The sequence below is a fragment of the Serinus canaria genome, chromosome 9 (genome assembly GCF_022539315.1).
Source record: "Serinus canaria isolate serCan28SL12 chromosome 9, serCan2020, whole genome shotgun sequence".
NCBI classification, from domain to species: domain Eukaryota; kingdom Metazoa; phylum Chordata; class Aves; order Passeriformes; family Fringillidae; genus Serinus; species Serinus canaria.
Window position 1 is genome coordinate 11852246 of NC_066323.1, and position 12805 is coordinate 11865050.

At 36.6% G+C, this 12805-nt stretch overlaps 1 protein-coding gene across 6 annotated transcripts in view; it reads right to left on the reverse strand.

Annotated features, from left to right (window-relative positions):
* ATP13A3 (ATPase 13A3) overlaps nucleotides 1-12805 on the reverse strand; it is a 55572-nt gene that overhangs the window by 20862 nt on the left and 21905 nt on the right. For all 6 annotated transcript variants that reach the window (XM_050977951.1, XM_030227313.2, XM_050977952.1 and 3 more), the window contains 11 exons: nucleotides 12431-12604; nucleotides 11729-11899; nucleotides 11349-11419; nucleotides 7731-7811; nucleotides 6948-7017; nucleotides 5962-6096; nucleotides 5098-5170; nucleotides 4197-4328; nucleotides 3003-3182; nucleotides 1580-1737; nucleotides 750-938 (listed from right to left, as the gene is read on the reverse strand). In XM_050977951.1, coding sequence (XP_050833908.1) covers nucleotides 750-938; nucleotides 1580-1737; nucleotides 3003-3182; nucleotides 4197-4328; nucleotides 5098-5170; nucleotides 5962-6096; nucleotides 6948-7017; nucleotides 7731-7811; nucleotides 11349-11419; nucleotides 11729-11899; nucleotides 12431-12604 — 1434 coding nt within the window. The remainder of the gene's footprint in view (nucleotides 1-749; nucleotides 939-1579; nucleotides 1738-3002; nucleotides 3183-4196; nucleotides 4329-5097; nucleotides 5171-5961; nucleotides 6097-6947; nucleotides 7018-7730; nucleotides 7812-11348; nucleotides 11420-11728; nucleotides 11900-12430; nucleotides 12605-12805) is intronic.

Consider the following 12805-nt stretch of genomic DNA (forward strand, 5'->3'; position numbering starts at 1 on the left):
CCCTTGCTTTTTGCTAGTAATTAAGTTCCAAACCTGTTAAATAACTTTCAAAAACATTCAAAGCAGTCATGCTCCTCACTGGAGACAGGACAAATGAAACAGACCCTTAAAATCCAAAGATGATTTGGACAACATCTCAATATTCAGGGACTGGGGACAATGGAAAATGGGTACTAAACCATTAGTACCAGCTTATATAGTTAAAGCAATAAGTGAAATGTACTTAGAGTTGAAATAATACAGTTAGTATTATACTTATTATTTGAGATAAAATCTAAGGAGGAAAATGAATTTATCTGGGAAATAGCCAAACACAAAGAATTCTGGCTAGCAGCATTGCTGTCTTTCATTCATGTTTGGTTAACAAATAATAACAAAATGCACTCACTCAGCTTTTCATTGAAATGAATGAAAATGAGAAAAAGGCTGACTTCACACCTGAGCTTTTCAGAAGCTTGTGTGCTAAATAAAGTTCTTAGTAATCCCTCAACTCTCACATTTCTGAGGTGCCAGTAGTAAGCTGGGACTCGGGAGTCTTGAGATAAGAAAGCAGCTCAATTGCAACAACTTTTTAGAGCAGATTAAATTAGGAGAATTGACAGATGGTAAACACTGAATACCTGGAAGCTAACAGTTCACAAATCATCTAACTTACATGAAAAATAATGAGTTTTCCCTTTTTATCTATACAAACTCCCTTTTAAAAGACAATGCTCCTTCAGGTAGCAAGGTTTCAAAATTCACCTAACCTTATCAAAACACACAAGATTCAGCTGGCCACAAATATTTATCCTTTGTGGGCTGATGCAGAAGATGCCAATTTTTTTCAACCTTCTTTGTGCATAAACGATGCCAGCAGTCATAGCAGCAGGGAGTGCTGGAGGCACCGTGATAGTGATAATGTCAAGAGACTCGATGATGATGGTACGAGCTGGAACCTGCAAGAGAGGTCAGAGTCAATGAGCAAGAACTCACTGCCTACAGATTCACTGATGTGCTACCAAGAGCAAAACCCACACATTGTTTTCCCCAGTACAGTGTGTTCGGATTGCCCAGAATTTTAGCACAATCTTCACCCACCATCAGCAACCACAATAATCCAGTCCTAAATTATACACAAATCATAACTTGAAATGTGCACTTTTCTCCCTGGCAATGTATTACTTTAAAACATTAGCTGAATAATGCAAAATTTTTGGAGAGGGAAAAAAAAACCACAACCAACAAAAAAAATTAAATTCCTTGATAAGGACTTTTTTGCCTGCAGCATGTTTAGATGGGCTGTATCCTATTTCTTCCAAATATAAGTCAGATGGTAATCTTACATATAACAAAGATAAAAATCTAGTAATTGAATCAAGAGAAACCAAGGTAAACTCAAATTTCTCTGTAAGATACTCAAATTCTGCTTCTGTGCTGAATTTTAGTCTCAGTAACTTTGTCTCATTTCATTGATATAAAATAGAGCAAAAAATTTTCACTTTAAATCAAATAGTTTCACATCATCTGAAGTGTGATGGAAGTCATGGCCACCCCTTTTCTAAAGTAAGGCAGTTCTGGACCAGAAATGAAAACATACCTCATTTAAGATGCTATTGACAATTGTGTAAAGAAATCCAAAGCCTGCTACCACCACCAGAGACAAGAGAAACAAATAGGCATCTCTGTAGAGCTTAAAATCAGTTGGCTTTGGATATAGTATGGAACGAACAAGCTGTCCTTTAGCAGTACTAAAGCCTAGAAACAAAAAAGGAGTAAGTTATTATAAATACAAACAAGAGCAAAGCTATTAAAATACATTAAAAACCTCAATAAAACCCTTAAGCTACTAATTTCATTACAACTGTTTCTCAATATCCACGGCAGATGTTTTGCAATACTGTAATTAAGGCGCTTATATGTGCACATCATACTAAGGGCTTTTCTCCTATGGCAAGGACCTGCAGCTGATGCAAACAAACCCCTCCTCTGCAGCAGCAGCAAATCCTCACATGGTTTGGCCTGGCAGAGTTTGCTGTACTGCATTTTGTCCCTCACAGTGCAGAGCTAGTGGGTATATTTATTGTCTAATTAAGCCAGTACTTGCAGGAAAGAAAATTAAGATATTCAGAGTCCAACATCAAATACTTAAATGGCAGGTCTACTTAAGTTCCCTTGAGAGCCAGAATGAAAGATTTAGAAAAAACTGCAGCATGGAGAGTCATCTTCTGAGAAAGGCACCTCCTGATGGCATTTTGACAATTATACTAGAAGATTATCCTTCTAAAGGTCTTACACTTGAACAACCAACAGATATCCCAAGGCCCTCCTTGAACTTTTGCCTCGACGTTTAAAATAGGCCAACATCATTGCCCAATTTTGTGTGCCCAAAACATTTTTCATCTGCTTAGATTTCAAAGTCTATTACTACAACCTCAATGTCAATGCCAGGTCTTCTGGCATTAGTGACAGTTCCCTGACAGCTTTTCAGCGTGCAAGCCACCACAGAAAAGGCTGAGCCCTTGCTCAGGGCCTTGCTTTCAGCAGTTCATTTCTGTTGCTGTTTGGGCTCACCCTGCTGTACATGCAATTGGTTTTCATAGACTATTATTTAACACCAGATCTCTAACATATGAATTAGCATTTCTGTAGATAGATCAAACTCATTTTTTAAGTAAATGTTCTGTAACATTTGAAATAACTCTAGGTAAAGAAAAACATTTGGCATTGTGAATGACTCTGCTAAAATCAGCTGTTCCCCACTATCCACTCAAACCTTTTCCAAGAGGCACATGCAGTTCACCATGAAAACACATTCAAATAAGTTTTAAGTTGATGCTGAAGACTTTTTTCCTTGACAACTGTTAATCTTCAGACCATCATCTAGTTTCATCACTGTTTTAAGACTTCTATCAGGCTATCTGGGGTACATTCCTTTACCAAGTTTAGCAGTATCAGCCAATTAACACAAACCTACAAGAAGGAGTAGTACATTAACAAGGGATAAATGTAACAATCAGTACCTGTCCTCACTACCAGAGCTTTGACCAACTCCCCCGTGTAGAAGCGGGTCTGGATGACGTTGGTTCCACAGAACAGCGTGTGCCGCTTGTGCACCTCGGGACTGTAGATCTCATCTCCCACTGCTTTTGGATATTCTGAAGGGTTTGGCAGATTAATCTTTGTGACAGGAACACTTTCACCTTAAAGGAAAGAAAGTCTCTAAGCAAGATCAGAGAAGAACAGACATTTTTTTTTCATTCACAACTACAAGTAGAATAATATAATCTCACTTCACCAGCACAGGCAGACATGCAAGTCATCTTCCTTTCAGCATATTAGGTAGTCTCTCACCTTCCCAAATGGTATTTAACTCCTTATCCTCCTTTAACTTCCTTATAGAGCTTCTGTGACCCTTACTTCAAATCACAGTTTGTGATATAAAACACAGTTCATTAAAATAAAAAACAAAAATAAAAAGCTTCCTTCTCTTGCTGAAAAGCATCACCCCCATCTTTACTCAGAAAAACTAGAAGCTGAAGAAAATTCTTCTCAGCCCCTTTGGTGACCAAGTGCACTCAAACTACGGGAACAATCAATTTTTATCAGTTGCTAGCAGTAGCAATAGGATCAAATATATTCAGAAAAACTGAACACGATACAACACACAATCTCTGAACTAAAATTTTCTAAAGGCTGTCAATTTGGACAGATTATCCTAGGAATAACAAAAAGTCCATCCTAGTCACTGAAGCTGTCCTTTAAATACATCAGACACCTGATTTCAGCATATGCAGGCACAACTTGAGATAATAATTTGTGGTTTTAAATACAGTAGAACATTCTACTCACTACCTTCATTTTTGGAAGAAGCTAAAAAGTTTGGGCACAAATTTTCTGAAGAGATAGGCTTCTGAATTCCATCTGCACTGAGAACATCAAGTAAAGAGGCAGGAAGACAAACTATTAAGAAGAAATTTTTTTAACAAGAAACAATCACTCATTTTTGGAGTTTCCAAGCAGTATTAGGTGGCTGTTGCAGATAAGCAGGACACAGGTACCTAAGTACTTCAGAACATGTCTAATTGTAAGAACGTACACATTTCAAACAAAATAAACATAACCACTTCTGCTAAAACATACTGCAAGGAACCATGCACACAGGTATAAGCTGATACTTTTAGCCCTGCAGCACTGTGTTATCAAATTTACTTTACCTGTTAGCATACTTTCATTTACAATGCAAGTACCACTGAGCAGCACTGCATCACACGGCATAATTGTCCCATTGGATGGAATCAACATGGTATCTCCAGGCACGAGGTCAGTGGAAAGGATTTCTTCTATTTCTGAATATTAGAACACAAACAAGTTTACTTGAAAATAGCCACCACCTATAAAACCTGATAAAGATCCTCACACTCAAGATCCAGGTGGTGACAAGCATGACTATTAACAAAATGAAATACAACTTCATTTCAGTAATGGGATGAAGAGATTTTAAAAATATAAAGAAAAGGCCATTGATAAACCCCAATTCCACCACAGAATAAACTCCAGAGCACATGGATAGAGTGCAACATGACAAATGAAAGGAACTGAGCTTATACAAAAGATATTAATGATTAGCTGCAGTGTAACTTCAGTATAAAGACACGAACCCAACACCAATGTATGTCTTAAAAACAGTATCATGCATCACACCTTTTGGATACCACACCTTTAACTGCTGTGATATCCAAATGAGGGGAAGTTCAGAAATCATCTTGCAGCCCTTGTTGGGTAATAAATTGTAATGGAGACCCAACACATGCACATCTTTAAGTCAGGAAAGAAACCAGAATGACAATTACAGAAGTGGAATGGTAGAGAATGAGAAACAGCAATAGAACAAGCACCTAATCTAGAACAAACCTGATGCTCACTGAAAATTCCATCGAGAAGATTAACCCTGAAAACATTATACTATCTAAATTCCACTCTGAACTTCTTTTCCCATGCAATTTTGCTAAGGAATGCAAGCATTTCAAGCTGATTAAAGAAAGAACAGATGCAGACCCACTTTACACTCACACTTCATAAGCAAATTAAACCTTCCAAGCCACCTGTGACATTTACCTTGGTTTCCTCTGCAGACAGAAACCCTTACAATGCTGTGAGCTGCTACCATGTCATGTAACATAACATATTGCTGCAAAGGGAAGAAAAATTCATTATTCAAAAGCAAAGCTTGTCTTCTTCTAAATGCACATTCTACAGTACAAGTGATGAGATTCTCAACTAACATTTTTTAACAACAAAACACTACTCAAAACATTCTCTTGAGCATAGTTTAGAAAACTTTTGGGCAAATAAAGTTTGAGTGCACCAACCCCTACAGGATCCTATTTTAACAGCATTCTGGAAGCAAGCATACACTGTCCTGTAAAATCTTATAAAATCATTTGGTCATTAACATACAAAAGTAACAGCTGCAGTAGTTGTATGAACTTGAATTAAGGTAGAAGTTGTCTGGGGTTTTTTTTTGTCTCTGGTCTGAATTCAAAGATTGCAATTGAAGGATAATTACTACCTTGATTCCCATCAGCTAAGTCTACAGAGCAAAGTGAATCACCAGTTTAACAATCCATATGCTTCACTGCTGCTCAGTTCAGCAGGGCCTTTTCAAACAAGGAAACAATGCAAGATGGAATCACTACTGTCAATAAAACTTGGTACATAAACTTGTGTCCGGGTTTTATTTAAGCAAGGGAGTGTTTCTGCTGCCTGAGGCCAACCTATTGATTTACCAGCGTGGAAAGGCTGCAAAGGTCTCAAAGAAAACTATAAATCCAAATTCTTTCAGTTCAAAGAGGGAAAATGCATAACAATATTCTATTTGTATAATTCTGAAAAATTCTTAAAGATTTGTAGGCAATTTCATAACAAAATAAGGCAATGAGTAAAAAGCCAAAAAGATGCATCCATTTTCTTTCAACTTACCTTTCTAATGGTGTAGAGTGAGCTAACAATGGATATTACAGACATAATCACAATTGCTAATGCATAGTAGTGATACTCATCAGTGATCCACAATATCACACTGAACAACTGGAAAATGTAAAAAGGGTTGAGAACCTAGAAGAGTGACAGAACATTCAAGTTACACCAAAAGGTCACATGGGTTCTCCAGCAGAACAAAGCTGAAATCATCCTCCTCCAGGGAGAAGACAATTTCAGTTCTTTATACATACTTTCTGATTTGACAAAATGATCCTTTTTTTCACTACCTCCTCAGCCCCTCAAAAGCACAGTTCTCACTCAAATAATAACAGATACAGAATTCAAAGCCTGCATGCATTTTCCCCTACACCTCAAAACAAGGTAATGGAAATATCTGATGCACCTTAAATTGTAATTCTTAAACAAATTTGGATGTTATTTTCTATTTATTCTTAATAAATACCCTGATACCTCAAGTTCTTACTCTGTTAGATCAGGTTGGAGAGTTTCTTTGTTCAGAAGTTCTACTGTGTATTATTATAACACAAAATAACAAACCAGTTATTCAAATCCACATGATACAAGGAAAACTGAACAAATCCAACAATACTACATTTCATTTGTTCGTTAAAATAAATATGTTGTAACATAAAATCCCTGGCCTCCTCATGGAGAACAGAAGTCATTTTATGCTCTAAATTAACTACAATAAATAAGTAAGATGCTGACCCTTTCAAAGAATTCTAATATGTTTTCTAATGTCCTTACTAAGTCATCAGGCTGTGAACTCTGGAGAGCTTATAGCTGAGGCCTCTTTGATCTTTACCTCTAAGGAGAGCTGGAGAGCTGAAAAAAATGGTCTATGCCATTTTGTTTTAGAATGTTGGGCTCTAAGGGAAGGTTTCCAACAGTCAACAGTCATTGCACTTGAAACAACTTTCCATTATATACCTTTTTTCTTTAATTTGTTAAAGAAAAGATTTTACCTCCTTAACCAGAAGCTTAAAAATGGAAGGCACTTTCACAGCAATTTCATTTACTCCATAGAATGCTTTTCTGCATTAAAAAAAAGAAAAATAAAAAAAAGTTAATATTTTTGTAGGAGTCTTATTGATGTCAAAGTAATCCCACTAATCTGATAAAGTATAACATGTCCCCAAATCTGTGACTCTCTTCTTATCATAGTTTCAAAAAGTGCTTTTCAGAAAACAGTTACCTAGTGAGATGTTCCAATACAAAGATAATTATTTTATACTTCAATTTAAACTGTAGCTTATTTTTTAGATTCTTTCATAACAAGATTTCTCAGTAAACTGTGTATGAGCCCAATGTTATTAAATATGTCATTCTGAAATCCAGTATGTGATTCTCATTAGCTTAAGCTTAAACCAGTGTTAACTCTTATCCTGCAGTAAAACAATGTTTTCAAGGTCCTGTATCTTAAGTTTTATTCTCAGGATGAAAAAAGGCAAATCATGAAAGAGGGAGCAAGAAACCAAGCTCTGATGGGATCAGAGCTGATTAAATGACAGTGACATGAAAAAGCCCTCAAAATTATCTGAAGGGAAAGGCTTTTATTTTAGACACAGACTGCCAGAAGATGAATTGATAAGCAAGCAGATGCTTCCAAATTTCAACCTGTATGAAGGTCTCATTTAAAAAAAAAAATCAGACACAGATCACTCAATTGTCTTCTGGGCTTTTTAACACTCTCAGCACAGGTAATGAAACATCAACAACTCTTCCCTCAAATACTACTGCAATATTACCTGTAATCATGCATTCCCTTTGTCAGTCCTGTGCTGTGTTCGTTATGAATTGCAGAGCAGAAGGTAGATTCATCTAGACCTCTAAATAAAGGAAAAGTCAGTGAATTATTTAAGAAATCTGATATTTAAAATTAAGTCTTCAGTGACTCAAAAGAGCTTGGTCTTTGCCAAGAGGTAGACACCATTTTATAAAACAACAAAATCTATGGACAAATGTGTTCTTAGATGGTTTTGTCACAACTGCAGATACCAGTGACACATTAAAAGCAATCTCCTTGTTGATATATCTTACTCTGTAGGATAGTAACATCTATTCCAATCAAAATGGAGGCACTTAAAAAATGAAGTATAATACTAGCATAACTAGTATTCAAAGGCTTCTAAAAAGTGAGCAATTTTATAAAATGTTATATGAAATCAATGTAAATTAACATTTCTTCAAATTATCTTTGTTTGACTCTAAGTAGTAATAGAAGTTTTTTATAAATAATTATTAATCAATTTATTAAATAAATCTATACCACAGCTATTTTACATCATCTTACTATCACAGAGTTATCCATGACTAGGAAAAATGCATCCTACGTTTCCATTTCTTTCTTATCACCAGAAGATTCATTTTCACAGGACTTTTCCATACGCTGTGAAAGCCAATGCTGTGCTTTAGAAATCTACATATATGCAGAAACATCTAAAACATTGTTTTGTTTACAGCTATGGGATTGTGTTGACTACCAAACACAGTAAATCAGATGTATGCTGCCCAATATACAGGCATTTTCTCATGGACATACTTTGGATACACAGGAAAATATCTTCACCTTCCAAAAGGCTTTCACAGACATCATGACAAAACTAGCATTATTTCACACAAATGTTTTTTATATTGGATATCTGTTATCTGTCAAAAAGGATTGAGTTGTCCCAGTACAAAAAAAGAAAAAATCCAACTCTTTGTTGTGCGTATTTAGAACAATTACTTCCATTCTCTAGAACACAGGGAAAGCTTTAAATATCCTCACTACTGCAAAGCCTATGATCACATTTCCACCAACTGCTTGCACATGAACAGAAGATGAAAATTATGTGTTAACCTGGCCCTAGGTTTACCAGGTTTCTCTAAACCTTTTTAAGTCCAAGGATTTTAAAAATACTATTTTAAATTTAAAAACACACAAAACTCTTAATAGCTGTGTTTTTCTTCCCACTCTACCATGAACAACTTTTCTTTTCCTGTAGGAAAAGAAATGTAACAGTGGATTTAAGGAGGGTCCTTAAAGGTAAGTGCTCTATATGCAAATATGCATACCTATGTGTGCTATGTCCATGCAAGGACAGAGCTTCTAGCACAATGTTCTCTGCTTTTTACACTACTGCTACAGACTGAATTCCCAGGGCATTAAAATCCCTGTGTGTAGAGTTTATTATATAAAGCACTCAACAACCCACTCAGAAATTCAGTTGACAGTAGCTAAAACAAAACAGACATCCAAGGTCAGAGTTGCATCCTCTTCGGCTATGTGACCAAGTCTGACTTAGTCCAAGAACAATTACACTTTCATTTCCTGTGTTTAAAACAGTGATCTTAATATTATGGTAATATAAAAAGAACAATGATATGAAACTCAAGCTCTCATAACTGAATTAGTTGCCCAAGAAATCTTAATTTGCTGCCTTTCTGTGTTGTGCTAAGCCTTTCATGATGTGATCAAGCTGTTCTGTCTCTGAGTGCTGGTGTAACTGGCAGCCCAAAGTGAATGCTCTTCATGATGCAGGGTTGTGCTTAGATCACAGCTACAAATGTGCTGCCTGCTTTAAGGGTTTTACTATAAAGATCTCTGTCTCACAGACTGTTTCTATAAATATTAACTTGATTCTCTACCATGTTATTAGGTAATATCAATGTTTGGTTTATACCTACAAACTGAAGAGCAGAATAAGAAGACATATCTTAGAGAAGGACAAATTTTTCAAGACTTCTTTTCCGAATATTTATCATTCACAAGCTCAGATATTATTTTGCACATGGTATCCAGTTACTTCACTACATAATCATACCCTTTAGAGGAAAGTTGTAACAAACTGGGATTTTTATCTGACCTTGTGGAAAAGTGACTTAGTGCTCTAACAGTATCCAGTATGTCTCAGATCCACTTCTTTCTCCTCTTTATTATTCAATAGCTAAATAATCATGTCCAGCTCAGCTACTGTACCGGACTAAACAAGTGGCCAGGCTCAGTCATGGCTAATACATCAAACAAAGGAAAGTCTGGCTTATCAGCAAGAATGTGATTGAATAAATGCTCCCATAACTTCACAGGCATATCTGAGATTTTTCCAGTGCTTATAAATTGGCTGAGTTATCACAAGAACATCAAAAGGCACAGTCAAATAGCCACAAATGCTAAGTTTCAAGTCACTGCTTTAATGCTAAGGAACAACATTTTTTTTCTAAACACATAGAATCATATGATTTTTTTCCAATACCTGTTCTTAACATACAAGTACAGTTTCTTAATCTCATCTGTGAGAACTATTCCCTTTGAACAGTTTAAATTAGGAGCACTATAGGCATGAAAACATGAGCCTTAAATGCAAAATGATGAGTGTCACTACCTGCACAACTGTATTTCATAGGAGACTTAACACAAAAAAAATGCATACAAAACTTTTAATTATTTACTCCTGAGAACTGAGACATTTCCACCCTCCCAGATGAGGACAGCTCAGTTCTGTAATTGCTTGTGTTACAGCAATTTCTTAAAATTGTTTTCATTGCCAATAACTTTCCATATTATTTGCACACACCTTTTTGGGGAAAAAACCCATCTCCACATGATGGTTCAATGCAGTGAACACTACTAATTCAAGCTTAAAATAGATTTTGTGATCTGAATTTATTGTTTTAATGGGTAGTTGCCAAAAATGGAGAAGCCTGTGCTCATTTAACTTGTGGCACTATGAGACAGCCTTATCGCAGAAAGAAAAACTTTCTTCTTCAACCCTAACATCATGCAACAGTGTTGCTGGATAAAAGAAAATACAGTGCATCACAAGCTAGTACTGCCCACTAAAAGACATTTTTTATCAGTGCAATAGACCTGGTTTTGTTACTAAAAAGTAACAAAAGATGGATCAGATCCAGCTCAACCGCACTAAAGTAGAAATAGACACACAAAAACATGAGCAAAAAAGGTATTTGGTGAATTCCTCTTCTTCCTGGATACTCCTTTTGGGTATAGCTCAGCAACACAAAAAATCTAAGTTATTTCATCATAAGCAAAGCCTTTTAGTGTTTATAGAAGTACTACTGTCTATGAACAGGTGCTTTGGTTCTGAAGTAACACCCCAAGAACAGGCAAAAAAGCCTGCAGAAGCAAGCAGCCTGTCACCCTACACAAATCACACTTGATAAAGGCAGATTAAACAAACACCTTCCTTCCAAATTCACACTGAGTTAAAATCTCCCTGCCCTAACTATGGTTCAAACAAACACTCTATGAGCTAAAACAGCTGGTCAGAAAATAACACAAATTTTCAGCATGTTCTTAGGCATGCTATTTTATTTTTTATTAAACACAGTTTGAAGCACAACACATAAGAAAAAAGTATTCTTACCGTACAACATCAAAACTTTGAACTGAATCATTCCAAAAATACTTCACACTGTGATGTGTGAAGTAACGAATCTGTAAGGGCAAGAAAACATAGATGTCAAACTGGTACCACTTAACACCTCTCTTCTGACTGACTTTATTCTGAGAGGTGACAGAAACTGAATTTAGAAAAGCTTCACTGAGAAATGAATACTTTTCTTTCAACATAATATTTCAAGCTTTCCACAATTTTCAGTAACAGGTTATTGAGGAGATGTTTGTTCAACTCAAAAACGAGTTAGCTTTTCAAAGAAAAGCAGCAGCTCACATGTACTGTACTGTGTGTGTTTATTCTCAATAGTACCTGAGAATCAGCCAGCAAAGTATTGCAAGTTTACTTACAGGCAAATGTTTTCTCGAATCGTTTTTATTCTCTTCTGCAGCAGATTCAGAGAAATGAACAGCATGGCCATTTGAAACCTTGTGCATGACAGGGTGAGGATTCTGTAAAGGATTGGCTCCCAAGGAAGGCATAATGCGAACCTTTGCACAAAACCAGATCTTGAATTCATCCTTAGAAAGAGGGGGAAAAATGAGTTAGCTGAAAGAGCATTTGAACAGCATTTTACTACAACAGCTGCAGCAAAATCACAGATCATAGATTAGTAGAGCCCATACAGAACTACAGAACATATCTCCATATCAGCTACCTTAAGAATAATTTTCTTTCCCCAATTCTAAAAGCACATTTTTGCACTTGGGTCAGCAGTTACACCTCACTTGAACAAAAACATCTTTGCTGAATGAGGGAGGGGAAACCATGTTTCAGCTTATAGGAGCAAGGTATTTGTTCTGTAACTGCTGATGACAACAGCATTCCTGTATTTGATTCTCAAACTGAAAGACAGACTACTCACTCTGCCCACTGCAAACAGCTTTCAGCCTTCCCACAGAGGCACACAGCTACACACAGCCAGTCCCCAGGAGCACTGTTCTGCACTGCTGTAAAGCACAGTCATATCTACACTGCAAGGCAGGGACTGGTGTACTCCAGCACACAGAAGGAACTGCAAACAGGGAGAAGCACACCCCCTGCACACTTACAGTTGTTCTCAGCAGAACCACCTGACAGTCCTTCAGAGCAGTCCTTCTGCACGTTGCTTTCACACGCCACTGGGGCATCCAGTAGAGGAGGAGGAGAAGAAAGCCACCAGAACAGATCACTCCCACAGTAACTAGCACCAACTTCCAGCGACACAGATCATAGCCATAGATCTCCTGCATGGCAGTAAAACAAGTAATGATGACTCTCTTAATTACTGTGCCTGGGATGCCAACATTAATTTTTCATAATGTGCAGTATTTAAAGTAAATCAAATTTCAAAGCCATTTCCTCTTTTTTCTTTTGTGGGGGAAAGAAAGATTTGGAACACTTAATACATGGTGGAGTGGAAGCAAAAAGGAACTGTTTTGCTTAGT